Source organism: Oncorhynchus gorbuscha, linkage group LG18 (genome assembly GCF_021184085.1).
Source record: "Oncorhynchus gorbuscha isolate QuinsamMale2020 ecotype Even-year linkage group LG18, OgorEven_v1.0, whole genome shotgun sequence".
NCBI lineage: Eukaryota > Metazoa > Chordata > Actinopteri > Salmoniformes > Salmonidae > Oncorhynchus > Oncorhynchus gorbuscha.
Genome location: NC_060190.1, coordinates 58,243,487 through 58,265,713, shown reverse-complemented (window position 1 = coordinate 58,265,713; position 22,227 = coordinate 58,243,487). Strand labels below are relative to the sequence as shown.

Below are 22,227 nucleotides of genomic sequence, written 5' to 3'. Positions count from 1 at the left end.
CTTTACCATCCAGAAGGCGAGGTCAATACAAGTGCATCAAAGCTGGGACTGAGAGACTGAAAAACAGCTTCTATCTCAAGAACATCAGACTGTTAAACAGAAAATCAAATCAAATTTTATGTCACACACGCCGAATACAACAGGTGTAGATCTTACAGTGAAATGCTTACTTACAAGCCCTTAACAAGAATATCATTTTCTTAAAACTGCTTTATTGGTTAAGGGCTTGTAAGTAAGCAGTTCACTGATTTCCCTTTCTTCATTGAATCCAGAGCCTCTCTATTTCTTCAATTGCCAGAGGTGAATCACAAACTGACATAATTCTCAATGTTCCACAACCATCTTCCTGAAATTGAGAGCTGTAAAGGTTTTCATAAAAGGAATTGACAAATTATGATATTTTAATGGGATCTTTGCATAAAAACGTAGTTAATTTTGAGTGTAGTTAGACTTTTTTGTAGTTTCTCTTTTCAAGTGCAAAAAAGTAACTAGTGTTTCTTTCCCCCTCTCCAATCAATTTTGCTCTTGACCTTACAAAGGCACCCTTTACCAGATCCGTGTAAAGCTGTTCTAATTCTAGTTGTAAAGACCTGAATACAGACTCTTCTTCAGAAAACTGTCAAGCTTGCTCATCATCTCTTTTTCTCTAAGGTTCTTTCAATGCATCAGCTCTTTAGTGTGTTTAATGGCTACCACTGACTTTATATTTGAAAAATTCCCATCTACTTCCATGACCCAAGTCCAGGTATAACCCTTTGTATCTGGATTGAAATAATACCAGGCATCCTCAACACAGAGATCCTTGTATAATGTGGTGATAATATTGCTATTTTGAGGGCTTCATTAAAATCCCCTAAAATAATTAGAAAATAATGAGTATTTGTTACTTAAATCCTGTACTTTCCTGTTAAGTTGGGTAAAAATGGTCTTATTTGGAGCACGTGAGTTATGTCCGTACACATTACAGATGATGAAAAAAGCATTGTCAAGTTGAACAGTTACTACGAACCAACTCCCATCTTGTGAAGATGTGGATTCTAGAACGTCACCTTTAAACTTGTGAATAAGTGTCAAAACACCGGCAGAATGATTTGATCCATGACTGAAATAGGAAATATCTCCCCGTTGTGATTTCCAAAATATCTCCCCGTTGTGATTTCCAAAATGTCAAATAATTTTCACCCGAATGAGTTTCCTGAAGGACAAAATCTGCGTTACTGCGTTTACAATATAAAAATAAAACCTTCCTTTTTGTAAGATTTCTCAAACCCCTAGCATTCATTTACATTACATTTCAGACTAACGATATTGAGTGAATTGAAAACGAACTCCTGCATTAAAAAAAAGAAACACAAATTAGATAACACAAGTAGTAATGTGAAGAATAAAACAAACAATGAACCTTGAAAGGATTACTCCGACAGAAAACTACCCTCAGCTGAGGTAATGGTGGTTAACAGTATAACAAATCTATTTACTTCCTTTTTTAGTTGGCAAGCGTTCATCAGTTGTAGTTCGAACGGTACATTTATTCGTGGCATTACATTAACTGTACTCTTGGTAGTACTCACAGTTCCAGTTTGGTTAATGCCAACAGAGTTACGCAGTAATCATTCTTCCTTCGAGAAACGCGTGTGGGCCTTTCAGACAGGAGCCTCCGCTTCATCAGACTGTATCATGACGTCACATGTGGATGGTTGCTGCTACGTGGACAGGAAGTACCTAGCTCAGCTAGCCAGTCGCCAAAAATACCAAAACAAATCGACGGTGCAGGCGAAAGATGGTTCATGAAGCAGCATAACATTTAAACATGTCATGATTGAGGCAAGGCGTTTCATTGCACTTTATGGATTACCGAGCTTTCTCTATGGAGTATTCTTTGACGTGGATCGATGAAAGGTTTGCCTGATTGTTGTTAGTTGCCTAACCAGCTAACGTTAGCTAGGTAGCCAAGTTAGACAACTCGCTGCTTAGCATTTCCTTTTTTGGAGAAACATAACGTAGCTATACTAGATCGAGATTGTCATAAGTCAACTATATTGTTAGCTAACCTAATTTGAAAGTGCATACTCCTAGCTAGCTAACCTGGTCACTGGCGTTAGCTAGCTAGCAATAGACCGCTATGAGTTGGTTCAGTTCTACCCAACTGTCAAGCTTTGCCAAACAAGCTTTGACAACAGCTCAGAAGTCCATCGACCGAGTACTGGACATTAAAGAAGACGAATGGGGTGACACAGTGGTAATGCCTTATGACGGTAGGTAAAATAACGTTACCTAACTAGCTAGCTTAGCATGTCAGTGTGCTGTTGTTTTGGGGTCAACATTATACAACCTTTTTCGTTTGAACATTATTTATGAATTGATGTGATTACCAATGGAAGCAAGACACTAGTCATATTGATAAGGAAGGTAGTCATAACGAGGTGTATAATGTACTCTACCCAATACAGCTAATATGTGATATGCTTTGGAGTTTATATGACCTTATCTTCTCGACATTAACCAACAAGGGTTTTCACGTTAGATCTACCAGGGAAGACTCCATTGAGTGGTGGATGGGGGATGACACAATGGGACTCTCCCCCGGAGGAATGCACCACGACTCTCCCCCCATCATCTGAGGCCATCACGACCCCTGTTACCCGCATGGTTGTGGATGAAACAGAGAACTTCTTCAGTGCTTTTCTGCCCTCAGGAGAGCTCCAGGGTGTCATGGACACTCAGGTCGTCTCTGTGCCGCCCACCAAGTCCCACAGGCGACCACAGGAGAAGGATGAGGAGGACAAGGACGACGTGGACCCTCACAAGACAGGCCTGACAGAGACCAACAGACTGGAAGACCAGGAAGCTACTGAGAACCAGGCTGTCCTGACTGAGTCCTCAAGTTTATGGTCTTCCACTGAAATTGTTCTCGTTCAGACACCAGAGCCTCCAGTCCTGGCTCAGGGTGATTCTCCTGATGACACTGACAGTCCACTAATCAGTGAGAGCTGGATAGAATCAACTGTGGATGATACAACTGCTGTTTCTGAGGATGCACGAACCGAACAACCATTTACTCCCTCAGAAACCCAACATGATTATGATGATCACATCTCTGAACCCACCGTCAACACTGAACTGGAGCCCCCCTTCAATCCATCTCCTCCCACACCCCCTAGGGAAATCTTATTGGAGGCCAAAGACCCCAAAGCGGGGGACAGGCAGAGTGACACACCCTCCCCTAAATCAGAGGACAGACAGAGCAACACCCCCTCCCCTCCTGTCAGCGCCTTCTCCTCAGGCACCTCCACCACCAGTGATATTGAGGTTTTGGACCATGAGAGTGTACAGAGTGAGAGTTCAGCCAGTTCCAGGCAGGAGATAGCAGAGGCCAAAGCAGGCCTCCACCTGATGCAGGGCTCCTTCCAGCTTCTCTCAGCCTCTGCCTGTGGGGACTTCCCCCGCTTGGAGGACTACCCCAAGCTGACCGAGAGCTGTGGATCCTCCTCAGATGCCTTTGAGCGCATCGACTCGTTCAGCATGCAGTCCCTGGACAGCCGCAGTGTCAGCGAAGTCAATTCTGATGATGAGATCCCAGGGAGCCGGACACTGGCATCTGTCACCGCAGGGCCCACGCCTTCTCCGCCTGTCAGAGTGGCACCCACTGCACAGGAACGGGAAGAAGAAGAGGAGGAGGAGAAGCAGCAGCAGGAGGAGGAAGAAGATGAAGAGGGGCTAACAGAAACAATGAAGGATCAGTCTCTGGATGAGAATGAGATGGAGGAGAGTGGTCGCAGTGCCACACCTGTTAACAGCGAGCAGCCTGAGGACCTAATAGAACAGGAATCAGAGGCGGACGTCACGCTGTCAGGTCCCACCCCTGACCATGAGGAACAGTTGCCCCCACCAATAACGGAAGAGAAAAGAGGGGTGTCAACATGTCAGATTCTGGAGCTTCAAAAGGTAACACACCTGTTCAGAACATGACCTTTGTGACTTGTAACAACACTTTTTAATGAACTGCTTGTGTGTGCATGAGTTGGTGTGTCCGCTTTTTTAAATACCAACGCCTGGAGAGCAGAATAGTAAAACACCTGGTTGGACAATCCTGTTCACATGCCAAAGTAAATAGTCACTGTGGATAAGATGCATTCTCCCAAACCATCATGAATTAAACAATGTGCACCTCAATTTGAACAACCCATTTGATGGAGACTGTGAGACATGATTTAAGTACTAATCATTTATTAAGGTGCCTTATCAGTGTTTTCAATGCGGTGGTTTGTGGAAAATCATTTCTTTGTAGGTAATTGATGAGCTGTCAAGCCGCCTTGAGAAGAGGGAGTTACAGCTGCTGTCAGTCAGCAAAGACAAAGCCAGGCTGGAGGAAGAGTGTGACAACCTTAAAGAGTGAGTATAAAGATCCTGACAATGTTTAAAACCCATTTCTTAAATGCATTGTAAGAGCAGAAAGAAGCATTCTCCAAACACACCTACGGAAATACACTGAGTTTACAAAACATTAGGTACACTTTCCTAATATTAAGTTACACCCCCTTTTGCCCTCAGAACAGCCTCGTGGGGGGGGTGGCATGGACTCAATAAGGTGTCAAGCGTTCCACAGGGATGCTGGCCCATGTTGAATCTAATGCTTCCCACAGCTGTGTTATGTTGGCTGGACGTCCTTTGGGTGGTGGACCGTTGTTGATACACACAGGAAACTATTGAGTGTGAAAAACCCAGCAGCGTTGCAGTTCTTGACACACTTAAACCGTTGTGACTGTCACCTGCTACCATACCCTGTTCAAGGGTCTTAAATATTTTGTCTTGCCAATTCACCCTCTGAATGGCATACATACACAATCCATGTCTCAATTGTCTCAAGGCTTAAAAATTCTTATTTAACTTGTCTCCTCCTCTTCATCTACACTGATTGAAGTGGATTTAACAACTGACATCAATAAGGGATCATAGCTTTCACCTGGTCAGTCTTTGTCATGGAAAAAGTAGGTGTTCCTAATGTTTTGTACACTCAGCATGCTCTATAGACGGGTTGGCTGATAAAGTCACAAAAATGATGCACAAAGCCTGAAGCTGTGCTTTGTTATGATTCTGAACGGTCAGATAGCTAGCAATAATGACAAGAATCTGTCATGTGGGGAATCGCAGGTGTCTTGTTTCAGCTAGTTTTTATCTTGTCTTATTTTGACTGATTTTCATGTCAATGCTAATATGGCCAAAATGTACTAGCAAACTAACCAACAACTGTAATAATGTATGTGAGAGACTAGTGCTAATTGTGCAAATGTATTTGTTTTCAATTAACATTTGGAGATGAAATATAGGTTACATGTGTTCAACAATCTAAGCCAACCATGTCTGTTTTGTCCCATAGTTTCGCATGTGTCAGCTAACCCATCTATACATGAATGGTAAAGTAAATAGCAAATAGTTTGTCGGCCAATTTGTCCTCTTGGTTGTGTCTATGGTGAAGTATAGTCTATAGATAAGGATGGCCCTTTAAGAGACTGAGAAGTCTCTGTGTGTTGCAGTGAGGTGATAGGTCTTAAGGAGGAGAGTTCCAGTGTGCAGTCTCTGAAGGAGGAGTTCACCCAGCGCATCGCAGACACAGAGAGGAAAGCCCAGCTAGCGTGCAAGGAGAGGGATATTGCCAAGAAGGTAAAACACAAACCGATATCTCTGTCTGTGTCAGGTATTACTGTCCCTGGTTACTCTACCCCCATAAGAATTGATTTAAGATCAATGAGTCAAATAACTGAAAATTAGTGACCATGATAGTCACATTATGCACAAAGCCTCTCCAGCCTATTTCACTGTTATGTTTCCTCCGGAGGAGATAAAGGGGATGAGGGAAGAGCTGTCCACCAGACTGAACTCCAACGAGACTATGGAGATCATCAGAGAGAAGGAGGAGCAGATCCGCGAACTGCTGGAGGAGGGTGAGAAGCTGTCCAAGCAGCAGCTGCAGCACTCCAACATCATCAAGAAGCTGCGTGTGAAGGAGAAGGAGAGCGAGACCAAAATCACCAACCAGAACAAGAAGCTGAAAGATCAGGAGGAAGAGCTCAAACACCTACAGCAGGTCAGTGGAAATATACACTACTGTTGAAAAGTTTGGGGTCACTTAGAAATGTCCTTGTTTTTGGAAGAAAAGCACATTTTTGGCCATTTAAAATAACATCAAATTGATCAGAAATACAGTGTAGACATTGTTAATGTTGTAAATGTCTATAGCTGGAAACGGCAGATTTATTTGTATAGAATATCTACATAGGCTCGTTATCAGCAACCATCACTCCTGTGTTCCAATGACATGTTGTGTTAGCTAATCCAAGTTTATCATTTTAAAAGGCTAAATGATCATTAGAAAACCCCTATGCAATTATGGTAGCGCAGCTGAAAACTGTTGTTCTGATTTAAAGAAGCAATAAAACAGTCCTTCTTTAGACTTGTTGAGTTCCTGGAGCATCAGCATTTGTGGGTTTAATTACAGGCTCAAAATGGCCAGAAACAAATAACTTTTGTCTGAAACTCGTCAGTCTATTCTTGTTCTGAGAAATGAAGACTATTCCATGTGAGAAATTGCCAAGAAACTGAAGATCTCGTACTACTCCCTTCACAGAACAGCGCAAACTCTAACCAGAATAGAAAGAGGAGTGGGAGGACCCGGTGCTCAACTGAGCAAGAGAATATGTACATGAGTGTCTAGTTTGAGAAACCGACGCCTCACAAGTCCTCAACTGGCAGCTTCATTAAATAATACCCGCAAAACACCAGTCTCAACGTCAACAGTGAAGAGGTGACTCCGGGATGCTGGCCTTCTAGGCAGAGTGACAAAGAAAAAGCCATATCTCAGACTGGACAATAAAAAGAGAAGATTAGATGGGCAAAAGAACACACACTGGACAGAGGAACTCTGCCTAGAAGGCCAGCATCCCGGAGTCACCTCTTCACTGTTGATGTTGAGACTGGTGTTTTGCAGGTACTACTTAATGAAGCTGCCATTTGAGGACGTGAGGCGTCCGTTTACAACATGAGCAATGTTTACACTGTATTTCTGGTCAATTTGATGTTATGTTAATGGACATCAAAATGTGCTTTTCTTTCAAAAACAAGGACATTTCTAAGTGACCCCAACCTTTTGAACGGTAGTGTATATATTTTTAATTTTAAGGATTTTATTGAACAATCACATTACTTCAGTAGTCATCAGAAGTGTATCCTGATCCTGAAAGCCCATTTGGTATTTAACCCTGCCTGGCTGTATATGTGTCTGAAGGTTCTGGATGAGAAGGAGGAAGTGGAGAAGCAGCACAGGGACAACATTAAGAAGCTGAACGTGGTGGTGGAGCGCCAGGAGAAGGACATGACCAAACTCCAGAGTGACTCAGAGGAGCTCCTGGAAAACAACAGGAGCCTGCAGGCTGCCCTCGACAACTCCTACAAGTGAGAATACATTCTGTACTCCACTCTACTAGTATAACTCGCACTGGTGAAATAATAACTCACTCCACCCTACTTTTCTTACTCCTGCTTCAGACGTGCAATGTGCTTGTCATTTTGAAAAGCCACAAAGACATAACGTTCTGCCGGGTAAAGACGGTCACAGAAGCACCAACTCGTACAGTATATCCAAGTCAGTGTAATGTGGCGGAAGGTAGCCAGAAGTCAAGAGCGTTGGGCCAGTAATTGAAAGGTCATTGGTTCGAATCCCCGAGCGCACTAGTGAAAAATCTGTCGATTAGCAAGTCACCCGAATCGCTCCTTTAAGTCACTGTTGATAAGAGCGTCTGCTAAATGACTAAAATGTAAATGTGTGTCTGTGATCTCAGGGAACTGGCTACACTGCACAAAGCCAAGGCAAGCCATGCCAGCGAGGCCCAGGAGGCTGCTTTGAGCAGGGAGACCCAGGCCAAGGAGGAGCTGGCTCTGGCCCTGGTGAAGGCCCAGGAGGAGGCCCGCATGCAGCAGGATGCTCTGGTCAACCAGGTGGCTGATCTGCGGCTGGCTCTGCAGAGGGCTGAACAGCAGCAGGCCAGGAAAGAAGACTACCTGAGGGAGGAGATCAGTGACGTGCAGCAGGTAAGAGACACTCATGACTTCTTTGGAGTTGTCTGTAAGGGGAAGCTGTGCTTGTGTTAGGGGTCAAAGGTCACACACTGATGTGTTTGCTGGTTGTCTCCATAGAGACTGCAGGGGGCGGAGACCAGGAACCAAGAGCTGAGTCAGAGTGTTACCTCTGCAACGCGGCCACTGCTCAGACAGATCGAGAACCTGCAGGCCTCGCTGGGGGGCCAGACGGCATCATGGGAGAAACTGGAGAAGAGCATCTCAGATCGACTAGGTTAATCTCAAAAGTTACTCTAGTTTGTAACAAGATTTTTAAGAGTCTCCTCTGGACAACCGATTGTTCCTATTTTAAAAAATAAATATATGTTTTATATGTAATTCCTTTAACCTCCCACCCTTTAACTCAACAGTGGAAGCACAGGCCCAGCTGGCTGTTGCCGTGGAAAAGGAGCGTGCAGCAACTGAGGAGCTGATGGCTATTAAGGCCCAGCTGGCCTCACTGGAGTCCCAGAATTCCCTGCTTCGACAAGAGAAAGGGCGTCTCCACGGTCAGCTGGACGCAGAGAAGACCAGGCGGGAGAAACTGGAGGATGACAGCAGCAGGTACTGGGGGGCTTTTTTCATAGGTTTTGTGAGACTATAACTGTTGCATAGTAGTCAGTTGCCTTTACTTTCCTTAAGTTGGACTTAGCAGCTATCCATTACAAAGCTTTGGAGCCTTTCCATTAATGGCCATTTCCTGTCATCCTTATGGTGTAGGGAGCATGTGGAGCTGGAGAATCTGAGGGGAGAGCACACTCGAACACAGGAGGAGGCCAAGAAGGAGAAGGTATGTTCCCTCCCCTGCCCTACTCACCCTGCAGTAATGGAACACTTCTTACACATCTGTAACCTTCTCTGTTCCTCCCGCCAGCTCCTCCTGACCAATCAGCTGGAGATGGAGAAAATGAAGGTGGAGCAAGAGAAGAAGAAATGCTACCTAGCACAAGAGGCCCTGAAGGAAAAGGTAGATCTATTTATCAATGGAAGTTCTATATCAATGACCGGCCGTGTGTGTCTGTTCTTAAATCAATCTGTGTGGAGTGAGACTGGCCTGATGTATATGATGTTTCTCTGTCATTAGGAGCGGAAGGTATTGGTTCACTCTGTGGGTGAGCCCCCAGCCTCATCCACCCCCTCCCTGTCCCGTTCCAGCTCCATCAGTGGGGTAGACCACGCCGGCCTGCACTCCTCCTTCTCCCAGGTACTTGCCACAGGCACACCTTTTACGCTTTCATACCCAGCCAGACTTCCATTTCTAGCCCTGTATTTGGGATGGTGACCTAGAAAGTTCTGTTTTTTTGTTTTGTTTATTACATGCAGCTAAGTAAGATGAATAGGGAACGTATGACAAAGGGCCAAATCCTAACTAGTTTGCATATTTGGTTCGTTTGCGGTTGGATGGTTAACAAGACAGACCTGTTTTGAATTTCGTCAGGAGGACTCTCTGGGTCACTCATTGGGGACGATGACGATGTCTATGAGTGGGACCAACCTGTATGAGGCGGCTCGGCTCAGTGGAGGCTCCAGCGTCATAGAGAACCTGCAATCCCAGCTCAAACTCCGAGAGGGAGAGATAGCACAGCTACAGGTACCAGCTGCCTGTCTGACACCTTGCTTTGAGGACTGCCGTTGGAAGTGTCCTACATGCATTTCTTTAAATGCCTTCTGGTTTTCAATGAAGTGATTTACAAATATACTGTTGTTGAAAAACAATGCTTGCCAGGATATTACCTCTTGCTTCTCGTCTCCCTCCCTCTCTCATCTCTTTCTCCCTTAGCTGGAGATCGCTAGTCTGGAGAGGACTCGCTCGTCCATGGCGGAGGAGATGGTCAGATTGACCAATCAGAATGAGGAGATGGAGGACAGTGTGAAGGAGATCCCCACACTGAAAGTGCAACTTCAGGTGAGGAGAGGATCAGTTCACACAAGTGCCACTAAGCCAGTGAAATACAAGTGCCACTAAAGCAAGTGAAATACAAGTGCCACTAAGCCATTGTAATCATTTTAGGGTCAATCCTTGTTGTGATTCTTTAATTAAAAACCAAGATGTTATGTGAAAACTGACATCTCACAAGATGAGTTACTGGGCAGAGATGTGTGACCATCTAGGCACAGATAAAGGAAAGGTAAAGTCCATTAGTAAACCCTTTTGTGACTATATAGATCTAGTGTTGTCCTCTGAGCCTGTGTTGTGCGACTGACTATTGTAGGAGCTGGAGCAGAGACACAACACCATCCTCCAGATGTATGGAGAGAAGGCTGAGGAGGCAGAGGAGCTGAGACTCGACCTGGAGGACGTCAAGAACATGTTCAAAACCCAGATTGACGAACTGCTCAAGAACCAGAAGTAGACTGTTCCATCTAACATCCAGACCATACACAGATACAATAAACCATTTTTTGTTGAAGTGCATTTACTGTGAAGGATGGGAAAAGAAGAGTTAATGCACCTTTTTATTTCTGATTACAGAACAGTTATTGTTTTCTTTAGGTTTTCCATCACTGTCTCTAAAGGAAGGGACATTTGAAAATCTGTCATATTATTTTAACAATTAGAATCAAACTATTTAAGTGGGAAATGATGGGTAAGAAATCAATATCTTAACATGTACAGATATGAAGGATAGTCACATTTAATATTCTACATTCATCATTTACTAGTTCCTTTGCATTGATTCATAACCCAACAGCCTGTTAAACAGATTGTTTTAGATGTCATTGTCCTTTATTGTGATCAACTGGCTTCCTTTTTCACTTTCTGTGTAGTGGGATGATTCAGAATGGACTATCAAGTTATATTGACAGTCTCAATCCCCTTGACCCCAGCATCCTAATTGTCATCAGTGTGTATGTTTCTGAAAACTGTACATCTTACTTTAGGATGAAAGAACAGAAAGAGTAAAGATTTTATATATTGCTTGTTTGCATTTGCTTCAGAGGTTGTCACGTGTAGACAACCAAACCTTGCCCTTGGTGTGTATCAGTGGACTAGGAAATCTGTAGAATTGAAAGTTATGCTGTGTTGAGGCAAGACAAGGGTAATCTGCAGATATCTGAGGCATTTTCTTTAATTTAAAAAGAAAGCTATTTAATCTCATGTTAACATAGATAATGGTATAAGATTGATGTTTACTCTAAAATGTTTGGTCTTTCCCTTGCTGGGTTTCTGTCCAAATTCAAACAATTAACTGTTATAACAAATGTATCAAAAAGAAAGAATATTGCACAGTGGTATGTAGTCAATAGTTTACAGGTTTCTTCACAAATCACACATGGGGCATAGACATGAAGTTAGAAACACTGTTGATTTACAAGATTCTCGGGTCTAAAATGTAGAGTCTGTAAATAAACATTTATTGGGGTGGTGATTTATTCTTGATGTGATTTTTTAAAATGTATTGTTGCAGAATTGTTAGGCAAAAACAGTTGCACTTCTGCAAGTCTGAACTACATCCTACAACTCCACCTTGTGACTAATAATATACTGCATGCCGGTGTAAGGTTTCCGGTGTTATGGCGACCCGGAGCATATATTTTTGTTTGCAGAAGGTAAGCGCCAGGTTTCATGTGTAGTTTAATCTACCGATCGACCACATAATGTTTCTATTTCCGATAAGTCGTTTTTCGAAGTTTGCTGGTTCTATACTTTCGCTGTCATCCTTTTTACTCGGACTGCAGTCAATTGTACCGTGTACCAGCAAAAGCGGTGCCACCAAGAATGTTGCAAGCTGTCGATGTCTGCGTAGCGGGAGCACAGTGATGATGATTTGTCCAGCAATGCAAATACATATTCTAGTCCAGACATTTTAGGGGCGTTTTGCAAAGTGAGTGTATTAATAATATCGGTGCAACTTGTTAACGAGCGGAGTTAATCGTTCCCTTCCTGTAAGCTACAGATAATTATATTGTAGCTGGATAACTAGTTAAAATCGGATACAATGTGTCACTGCGCCGTATAGTTTATGGTGTGGTTTACATTGTAGCGTTCAACAAAACGATTGTGTTCTGGATGCGCAATGTATTACTTAGGTACAATAGACGGCCAGCGACACTCCCTAAGAGAAGTCTAGACGGCTAACTTAATAGCTTCAAGGAGCAACATTTTACAACAGAAACGGATGTCGTAGTTATGTTATCCCACATATAGCTTGTTGGTGTTATTATTCAAGGCTCTGAACTTACATATAGCCCACTAACAACTTGAGCATCTTTATGTTTTGAAGCCTTATGGCGTTTTCCCACGGACTCAAAAGCATCTCAGACATTTGGCTCATTGTTCCACCAATAAAATAAAAAGTATCTCAGCGGGTGTATAAAGCAGGCTAGGCAACTGTATTTAACGTTTTGCTTTGCTCAGCAGTCTATGGTTGTGTCAGCATATGCATCAACAAACACATTTTCCACCATTAATTTTAAAAAAAATTCCCCGGGACAAGCACAGAAGCATGGGAATGTAATATGATGATGTTATGTGGATATTCTTCTAGTCTGACCTTTTTTGGTAGCTGTGTTCTCATGGGTCACATGTCATACAGGTCCCGCACTTGTTTTCTCAAACAATGGTAGGAAAAGGGTCACTAATGTTTCCTTCACTAGGACCTCTCCTATATGGAGTTCAGATCCGCCTCGGCAGGTTCCCACACTATGGTCTATACCCACACGCTTGTACACTGCAGTATACGTCTCTATCCTAGATTACACTGTATCTTCCTCTATTGCACTTTCTTTCTCCATCTCTTTCTCTGTCTCTCTTTTTTTCTCTCTCTTTCCACAGAGTTTGGGTTGTGCTGTGAGGTAAGCCAAGGCAACTCTCCCATGTGTTTCTGTGGGACTGACTATGCTGCTGTTGGTAGCACTGGTCATGGTCTGTACTTACACTGTGGTAGCTGCCGAGGAGGTTGAGAACACCAGCCACAAACCACCACTCCACTACAGCAGCCTCGCGCTGCCACAGCACCATATCCCCTACTTCCTCCACACTAACAAGAGAGTGGCCAGGCTTTGTCGAGAGGACCCGCTCTGCCCTTTTAAAGTAAGAACTGCACTTTCATTGTTTTTAATAGTACAGGGTGAGCTACTGTTTTATTATCACTGTTATTGTGTTATTATCACTGTGTTATTGTATTATTATCACTGTGTTATTATCATTGTGTTATTATCACTGTGTTATTGTGTTATTATTATCACTGTGTTATTATCACTGTGTTATTGTGTTATTATCGCTGTTATTTCTGTGATTATCACTGTGTTATTGTATTATTATCACTGTGTTATTATCACTGTTATTGTGTTATTATCACTGTGTTATTATCACTGTGTTATTATCATTGTGTTATTATCACTGTGTTATTGTGTTATTATCACTGTTATTTCTGTTATTATCACTGTGTTATTGTATTATTATCACTGTGTTATTATCACTGTTATTGTGTTATTATCACTGTGTTATTATCACTGTGTTAATTTGTTATTATCGCTGTTATTTCTGTTATTATCACTGTGTTATTGTATTATTATCACTGTGTTATTATCACTGTTATTGTGTTATTATCACTGTGTTATTATCACTGTGTTATTGTGTTATTATCACTGTTATTACCACTGTTATTGTGTTATTATCACTTTGTTATTGTGTTGTTATCACTGTTATTGTGTTGTTATCACTGTGTTATTATCACTGTGTTATTGTGTTATTATCACTGTTATTATCACTGTGTTATCACTGTTATTGTGTTATTATCACTGTTATTGTGTTATCACTGTGTTATTATCACTGTGTTATTGTGTTATCACTGTGTTATTGTGTTGTTATCACTGTGTTATTATCACTGTGTTATTGTGTTATCACTGTGTTATTGTGTTGTTATCACTGTGTTATCATCACTGTGTTATTGTGTTGTTATCACTGTGTTATTGTGTTATCACTGTGTTATTGTGTTGTTATCACTGTGTTATTATCACTGTGTTATTGTGTTATCACTGTGTTATTGTGTCGTTATCACTGTGTTATCATCACTGTGTTATTGTGTTGTTATCACTGTGTTATTGTGTTATCACTGTGTTATTGCATTGTTATCACTGTGTTATTATCACTGTGTTATTGTGTTGTTATCACTGTGTTATTGTGTTGTTATCACTGTGTTATCATCACTGTGTTATTGTGTTGTTATCACTGTGTTATTGTGTTATCACTGTGTTATTGTGTTGTTATCACTGTGTTATTATCACTGTGTTATTGTGTTATCACTGTGTTATTGTGTCGTTATCACTGTGTTATCATCACTGTGTTATTGTGTTGTTATCACTGTGTTATTGTGTTATCACTGTGTTATTGCATTGTTATCACTGTGTTATTATCACTGTGTTATTGTGTTATCACTGTGTTATTGTGTTGTTATCACTGTGTTATCATCACTGTGTTATTGTGTTGTTATCACTGTGTTATTATCACTGTGTTATTGTGTTATTATCACTGTGTTGTTATCACTGTGTTATTGTGTTGTTATCACTGTGTTATTGTGTTGTTATCACTGTGTTATTGTGTTGTTATCACTGTGTTATTATCACTGTGTTATTGTGTTATTATCACTGTGTTATTGTGTTATTATCACTGTGTTATTGTGTTATTATCACTGTGTTATTATCACTCTGTTATTGTGTTGTTATCACTGTGTTATTGTGTTATTATCACTGTGTTATTATCACTGTGTTATTGTGTTGTTATCACTGTGTTATTGTGTTATTATCACTGTGTTATTATCACTGTTATTTTCACTGTTATTGTGTTATCACTGTGTTATTGTGTTATTATCACTGTGTTATTGGGTTGTTATCACTGTGTTATTATCACTGTGTTATTATGTTGGGTATCGTACCATGTTGGGTGTCGTCATTCAAACTGTGGAGTGGGATTAGCTCTTTTAAATTCTTGAACTGAGTTGAATTTTTGTCAAGGTGGATCTATTTTTAAAGCAGCCAGTCTTGTGGACAGAGAGTGACAAAAATGTTAAGAACTTAAGTTTACGATTATTGCAAATTTAAAGCTTTGGACAGTGACCACACACATATTTTTATGTGTATCATGATGGTACAAGTAGCTGTTTAGTGTGGAGTTTCATGGTCTATGCAAGTGTGTGTTAGCACATCTTTAGTGCGTCTCTCCCCCTCCCTTAATATTTTACGACAGGATGCTCTGCCGGATGTGTCGTCCTGCTGGGGGTATGAGAAGAACTGTGCCCCAGAGAACCGCTTTGGCTATCCTGTCTGCACCAAGATCGACTCTGGATGGTACAACACAATCCCCCTCTCTGCATTTCCTTTTGTTCATTAGCATATTGTGCCAAGCTCCTGTCATACATGTGGATGTGCATAATGTATTTCTGCAGCTGGTTTGGCCTAACAGAGCTCTTTGTCCTCCCTAGGGCGAGCTCAGTGGAGGCAGCCCAGGAGCTGTTCTGGAAACAGGCAGACTTTGGTTATGTAATGGAGCGCCTCAGTGAGATGAAGACCCTCTGCAAGGCCACCAATCCTGTAAGACCCTGCCATCCCTCGGTGCAGCTGCACACAGAGGACTCGGGGATCCACAGGGATAAACAGAAAAGGCATTTGCTAAATGCTTACATTTTATTTCTAGGGAGATTCATCTCTGAAATGCTCCAGCCACACTCGCTTCTGCAGGGCGACCAATCTGTACCTGGACCTGAGGAACCCTCGCAGGGGTCATGAGAGGTCAGTGCACCTTGGTTGACACTTCCTGTCTAGCGACCCATCTGGTTTCCTTGTTTTCCTTTGTGGACCATGTCAGGGGAAGAATTCCCTAGCCGTAGTTTATTTTGGGTCTGTTTCTTCCATTTGCTTGTCCCTTCATCTTCATCGAACTAAAAGACAGGATAGACAATATGGCAGACACTTTTCTAAGACTAATGAAATAGATTATTATCAAATTAAAGAAGTGTGGGACACACCTGTGTTTTCTCTGCAGGTATAAGGAGGACTTTCTCCAGGAGGGGGAGATTGGGGGTCGTTGCAGTCTGAACAGCCGAGCGCTGGCCGCAGAAGGAGAGCACAAGAGCCCTCTGCAGTCCTGGTGAGACAACACAGAGAATCCTTATGCCCCTCCCTGAACTGTCAGATTAATATCAAGGTTTCTTCTTTCTAAATACATTTCACTTCGTAACAAAAGTATTTGATTGATTGATGAATGACACATACATGAAACACACTATTTTTCCTTCCCAAGGTATGCTGAACTGCAGGCATACACAGAGCTGGACTTCAACCCCACAGATGAAGAGCATTGTGACATCATCATTGAGAAACCTACTGTATTCATGAAGCTTGACGCAGGTGGGAACAGTCTTCATGCCTTTAGTACAATGTCAAATAACTTATTCTGTTTATGCACAGTGTAGAACTAGTGACACAGTAACAGATGTACTGAGATGTGATGGACAAACCTGAATGTGCCTTTTTCACAGGGGTGAACATGTACCATCATTTCTGTGACTTTGTCAACCTGTACATTTCCCAGCACATCAACAACTCCTTCAGCAGAAACATCAATATCCTCATGTGGGATACGGTAGGTACAACATTCTGCAGCCCGTATCCATTTCACTGATCTGAGAGGACTGGATAGGTGCAAGAAATCTGTTGAGGACTCCGCTGGGCCCTCCATAGGCTAGTTGGAGATTCCACCATGTTGCAAGCTGTTGTTTTGTTCAAAGCTGTATGTACTGTACAGAAAGAAGTATGGTTGTTGACCAGAGGGTTGTGTAAAGAAGTGTTAATGTGGTTGTTGACCAGAGGGTTGTGTAAAGAAGTGTTAGTATGGTTATTGACCAGAGGGTTGTGTAAAGAAGTGTTAATATGATTATTGACCAGAGGGTTGTGTAAAGAAGTGTTAATATGGTTGTTGACCAGAGGGTTGTGTAAAGAAGTGTTAATATGGTTGTTGACCAGAGGGTTGTGTAAAGAAGTGTTAATATGGTTGTTGACCAGAGGGTTGTGTAAAGAAGTGTTAGTATGGTTGTTGACCAGAGGGTTGTGTAAAGAAGTGTTAATATGATTATTGACCAGAGGGTTGTGTAAAGAAGTGTTAATATGGTTGTTGACCAGAGGGTTGTGTAAAGAAGTGTTAGTATGGTTATTGACCAGAGGGTTGTGTAAAGAAGTGTTAATATGGTTGTTGACCAGAGGGTTGTGTAAAGAAGTGTTAGTATGGTTATTGACCAGAGGGTTGTGTAAAGAAGTGTTAATATGGTTGTTGACCAGAGGGTTGTGTAAAGAAGTGTTAATATGGTTGTTGACCAGAGGGTTGTGTAAAGAAGTGTTAATAAGGTTGTTGACCAGAGGGTTGTGTAAAGAAGTGTTAGTATGGTTGTTGACCAGAGGGTTGTGTAAAGAAGTGTTAATATGGTTGTTGACCAGAGGGTTGTGTAAAGAAGTGTTAATATGGTTGTTGACCAGAGGGTTGTGTAAAGAAGTGTTAGTATGGTTGTTGACCAGAGGGTTGTGTAAAGAAGTGTTAATATGGTTGTTGACCAGAGGGTTGTGTAAAGAAGTGTTAGTATGGTTGTTGACCAGAGGGTTGTGTAAAGAAGTGTTAGTATGGTTGTTGACCAGAGGGTTGTGTAAAGAAGTGTTAGTATGGTTGTTGACCAGAGGGTTGTGTAAAGAAGTTTTAGTATGGTTGGTGACCAGAGGGTTGTGTAAAGAAGTGTTAGTATGGTTGTTGACCAGAGGGTTGTGTAAAGAAGTGTTAGTATGGTTGTTGACCAGAGGGTTGTATAAAGAAGTGTTAGTATGGTTGTTGACCAGAGGGTTGTGTAAAGAAGTGTTAGTATGGTTGTTGACCAGAGGGTTGTGTAAAGAAGTGTTAGTATGGTTGTTGACCAGAGGGTTGTGTAAAGAAGTGTTAATATGGTTGTTGACCAGAGGGTTGTGTAAAGAAGTGTTAATATGGTTGTTGACCAGAGGGTTGTGTAAAGAAGTGTTAATATGGTTATTGACCAGAGGGTTGTGTAAAGAAGTGTTAGTATGGTTGTTGACCAGAGGGTTGTGTAAAGAAGTGTTAATATGGTTGTTGACCAGAGGGTTGTGTAAAGAAGTGTTAATATGGTTGTTGACCAGAGGGTTGTGTAAAGAAGTGTTAGTATGGTTGTTGACCAGAGGGTTGTGTAAAGAAGTGTTAATATGGTTGTTGACCAGAGGGTTGTGTAAAGAAGTGTTTAATATGGTTGTTGACCAGAGGGTTGTGTAAAGAAGTGTTAGTATGGTTGTTGACCAGAGGGTTGTGTAAAGAAGTGTTAATATGGTTGTTGACCAGAGGGTTGTGTAAAGAAGTGTTAATATGGTTGTTGACCAGAGGGTTGTGTAAAGAAGTGTTAATATGGTTGTTGACCAGAGGGTTGTGTAAAGAAGTGTTAATATGGTTGTTGACCAGAGGGTTGTGTAAAGAAGTGTTAGTATGGTTGTTGACCAGAGGGTTGTGTAAAGAAGTGTTAATATGGTTGTTGACCAGAGGGTTGTGTAAAGAAGTGTTTAATATGGTTGTTGACCAGAGGGTTGTGTAAAGAAGTGTTAGTATGGTTGTTGACCAGAGGGTTGTGTAAAGAAGTGTTAATATGGTTGTTGACCAGAGGGTTGTGTAAAGAAGTGTTAGTATGGTTGTTGACCAGAGAGTTGTGTAAAGAAGTGTTAATATGGTTGTTGACCAGAGGGTTGTGTAAAGAAGTGTTAGTATGGTTGTTGACCAGAGAGTTGTGTAAAGAAGTGTTAATATGGTTGTTGACCAGAGGGTTGTGTAAAGAAGTGTTAGTATGGTTGTTGACCAGAGGGTTGTGTAAAGAAGTGTTAGTATGGTTATTGACCAGAGAGTTGTGTAAAGAAGTGTTAATATGGTTGTTGACCAGGGGGTTGTGTATGGTGGTGCTGTGTTTTACATGTGACTACTTGCGTGCGGAGGGGGTCAACAGGAAGTAGTAGGTGAAAAACAGAATGATTTATGGGAAACCTTATCCTGTCCATTGTTCCCCCCCTCTGGCTGTGGAAGTGAAGGATGAGGGTAAAGAAATAGAGGGAGGGAAAATGACAGCGAGAAGGAAAGGAAGGGCCTTTCATCTGACAAACAGCACAAGTTGTAAGGTAAACTGGTGACTGACTGCTGGGAAAGGTTCTAATGAAACATACACCATAATACCAACCACTGTTTCCTAATAGTCTCCATGTAATCTGGAATTGAGTTTAGCCAGTTTGATGAAGCAACTGAATTTTGAAGTCGGCTTTCTTATGTATGTTTCTTCCTTTTCAGAGTTTTAGTGGATATGGGGATCTGTTCAGTGAGACATGGAAGGCTTTCTCTGACTATGACATCATCCATCTGAAAACATTTGACACTAAAAGGGTAAAATAATCAAAGCTCGGTTGTGTGTGTGTGCGCTTGTGTGTCTGTGTGTGTGTGTGTGTGTGTGTGTGCGCGCGCATTCGAGTGTGGTCGTACATGGTTGGTTAACGTGTCCATTACCTTGTAACAGGTGTGCTTCAAAGATTCCGTGTTCTCCCTGCTCCCCAGGATGAGATATGGGCTGTTCTATAACACACCTTTGGTACGTATTCTGTCTGTATCTCCTATGTAGTAAAAATATAGAGATAGAATTGCGCCGCCTTTGAGGAAATCTGAATCCCTTTGAACTTCTTGGGATGGATGTCCCTGCCTTTCTGACTCCATGCGTTTGCCTATTTTTATCACGCAGACTTTATGTCCGCGCTTTTTTTTGTTCATGCTTCTCGCCTCCTCATTCCGTTTTCCTGCATCTTCTGATATCCAGTTTGGTAATAACATGCAATTTAGGTCAAATATTTATGTTTTGTATTCATCGTGTCCAGCTCTTATGTAATTTAAATGATAATTTCAAGGAGATTTGTGTACACATGGTAACATGTAAATACGTACAGTACCAGTCAAAAGTTTGAACACACCTACTCATTCCAGGGTTTTTCTTTATTTTGACTATTTTCTACATTGTAGAATAATAGTGAAGACATACAAACTATGAAATAACACATATGGAATCATGTAGTAACCAAAAATGTGTTAAAAAAATCCAAATATATTTTATATTTGAGATTCTTCAAAGTAGCCACCCTTTGCCTTGATGACAGCTTTGCATACTTTTGGTATTCTCTCAACCAGCTTAATGGGGTAGTCACCTGGTATGCATTTCAATTAACAGGCGTGCCTTGTTAAAAGTTAATTTGTGGATTTTTTTCCCTTAATGCGTTTGAGCCAATCAGTTGTGTTGTGACAAGGTAGGGGGGGTATACAGAAGATAGCCCTATTTAGTCAAAGACCAAGTCCATATTATGTAAAAAACAGCTCAAATAGCGAAGAAAAACAACAGTCCATCATCACTTTAAGACATGAAGGTCAGTCAATTTGGAACATTTAAAAAACATGTTGAAAGTTTCTTCAAGTGCAGTCGCAAAAACCATCAAGCGCTGTGATGAAACTGGCTCTCATGAGGACCGCCACAGGAAAGGAAGACCCAGAGTCACCTCTGCTGGAGAGGATACGTTCATTAAAGTTACCAGCCTCAGAAATTGCAGTCTAAATAAATGCTTCACAGAGTTCAAGTAACAGACACATCTCAACATAAATTGTTCAGAGGAGACTGCGTGAATCAGGCCTTCATGGTCAAATTGCTGTAAAGGAAACCACTACTAAAGGTCAGTAATAAGAAGAAGGGACTTGCTTGGGCCAAGAAACACGATCAATGGACATGTCTTTTTGTCCAAATTGGAGATTTTTGGTTCCAACTGCCATGTCTTTGTGAGACGCAGAGTAGGTGAATGGATGATCTCTGCATGTGTGGCTCCCACCGTGAAGCATGGAGGAGGAGGTGTGATGGTGTGGGTATGCTTTGCTGGTGACATTGTCTTTGATTTATTTAGAATTCACGGCACACTTAACCAGCATGGCTACCACAGCATTCTGCAGCGATATGCAATCCCATTTGGTTTGGGTTTAGTGGAACTATAATTTATTTTTCAACCGGACAATGACCCAACACAACTCCAGGCTGTTTAAGGGCTATTTGAGCATGAAGGAGAGTGATGGAGTGCTGCATATGACCTCCACAATCACAGACCTCAACCCAATTGAGATGGTTTGGGATGAGTTCGACCGCAGAGTGAAAGATAAGCAGCCAACATGTGCTCAGCATATGTGGGAACTCCTTCAAGTCTGATGGAAAAGCATTCCAGGTGAAGCTGGTTGAGAGAATGCCCCGAGTGTGCAAGCTGTCATCAAGGCAAAGGGTGGCTACTTTGAAGAATTTAACACTATTTTGGTTACTACATGATTCCAGATGTGTTATTTCATAGTTTTGATGTCTTCACAATTATTCTACAATGTAGAAAATAGTACAAATTAAGAAAAACCCTTGAATGAATAAGTGTGTCCAAACCTTTGACTGGTACTGTAGGTTTAGGGGGCAGCCTTGAGGTGTGAAATGTTTAAATTCAGGTGTTTAAATGTATGACTGATGTGCTATGGCCTGTAGGAGTGAATAACAGATCTGTGCTCTGGCCTGTAGGAGTGAATAACAGATCTGTGCTCTGGCCTGTAGGAGTGAATAACAGATCTGTGCTCTGGCCTGTAGGAGTTAATAACAGATCTGTGCTCTGGCCTGTAGGAGTGAATTATAGATCTGTGCTCTGGCCTGTAGGAGTGAATAACAGACCTATGCTCTGGCCTGTAGGAGTGAATTACAGATCTGTGCTCTGGCCTGTAGGAGTGAATAACAGATCTGTGCTCTGGCCTGTAGGAGTTAATAACAGATCTGTGCTCTGGCCTGTAGGAGTGAATAACAGATCTGTGCTCTGGCCTGTAGGAGTGAATAACAGACCTATGCTCTGGCCTGTAGGAGTGAATTACAGATCTGTGCTCTGGCCTGTAGGAGTGAATAACAGATCTGTGCTCTGGCCTGTAGGAGTGAATAACAGATCTGTGCTCTGGCCTGTAGGAGTGAATAACAGACCTATGCTCTGGCCTGTAGGAGTGAATAACAGATCTGTGCTCTGGCCTGTAGGAGTGAATAACAGATCTGTGCT

General features: G+C 41.9%; 2 protein-coding genes across 5 annotated transcripts in view; both read left to right on the top strand.

Moving 5' to 3' along the window:
• Positions 1–1,697: 1,697 nt before the first annotated feature.
• On the top strand, positions 1,698–11,477 carry tmf1 (TATA element modulatory factor 1). 2 transcript variants are annotated; one of them, XM_046311779.1, is made up of 15 exons: positions 1,698–2,255; positions 2,525–3,945; positions 4,289–4,392; positions 5,535–5,661; positions 5,840–6,085; positions 7,283–7,449; positions 7,836–8,085; positions 8,191–8,347; positions 8,484–8,676; positions 8,833–8,902; positions 8,987–9,079; positions 9,197–9,316; positions 9,551–9,703; positions 9,893–10,018; positions 10,326–11,477. In XM_046311779.1, the coding sequence occupies exons 1-15, from the start codon at positions 2,123–2,125 to the stop codon at positions 10,464–10,466; spliced, it is 3,501 nt and encodes a 1,166-aa protein (XP_046167735.1). In that variant the 5' UTR covers positions 1,698–2,122; the 3' UTR covers positions 10,467–11,477. The 2 variants fall into 2 exon arrangements, with proteins under 2 accessions (XP_046167735.1, XP_046167733.1); XM_046311777.1 differs by having other exon boundaries at positions 1,699–2,255; positions 5,837–6,085.
• Positions 11,478–11,593: 116 nt separating this feature from the next.
• Positions 11,594–22,227, top strand: part of eogt (EGF domain-specific O-linked N-acetylglucosamine (GlcNAc) transferase) — a 17,933-nt gene continuing 7,299 nt past the window's right edge. For 2 of the 3 annotated variants that reach the window (XM_046311643.1, XM_046311644.1), the window contains exons 1-9: positions 11,671–13,147; positions 15,302–15,402; positions 15,537–15,645; positions 15,749–15,843; positions 16,097–16,201; positions 16,355–16,461; positions 16,593–16,696; positions 19,427–19,519; positions 19,650–19,721. In XM_046311643.1, coding sequence (XP_046167599.1) covers positions 12,953–13,147; positions 15,302–15,402; positions 15,537–15,645; positions 15,749–15,843; positions 16,097–16,201; positions 16,355–16,461; positions 16,593–16,696; positions 19,427–19,519; positions 19,650–19,721 — 981 coding nt within the window. In that variant the 5' untranslated portion in view covers positions 11,671–12,952. The other variant, XM_046311642.1, reaches the window with a different exon arrangement.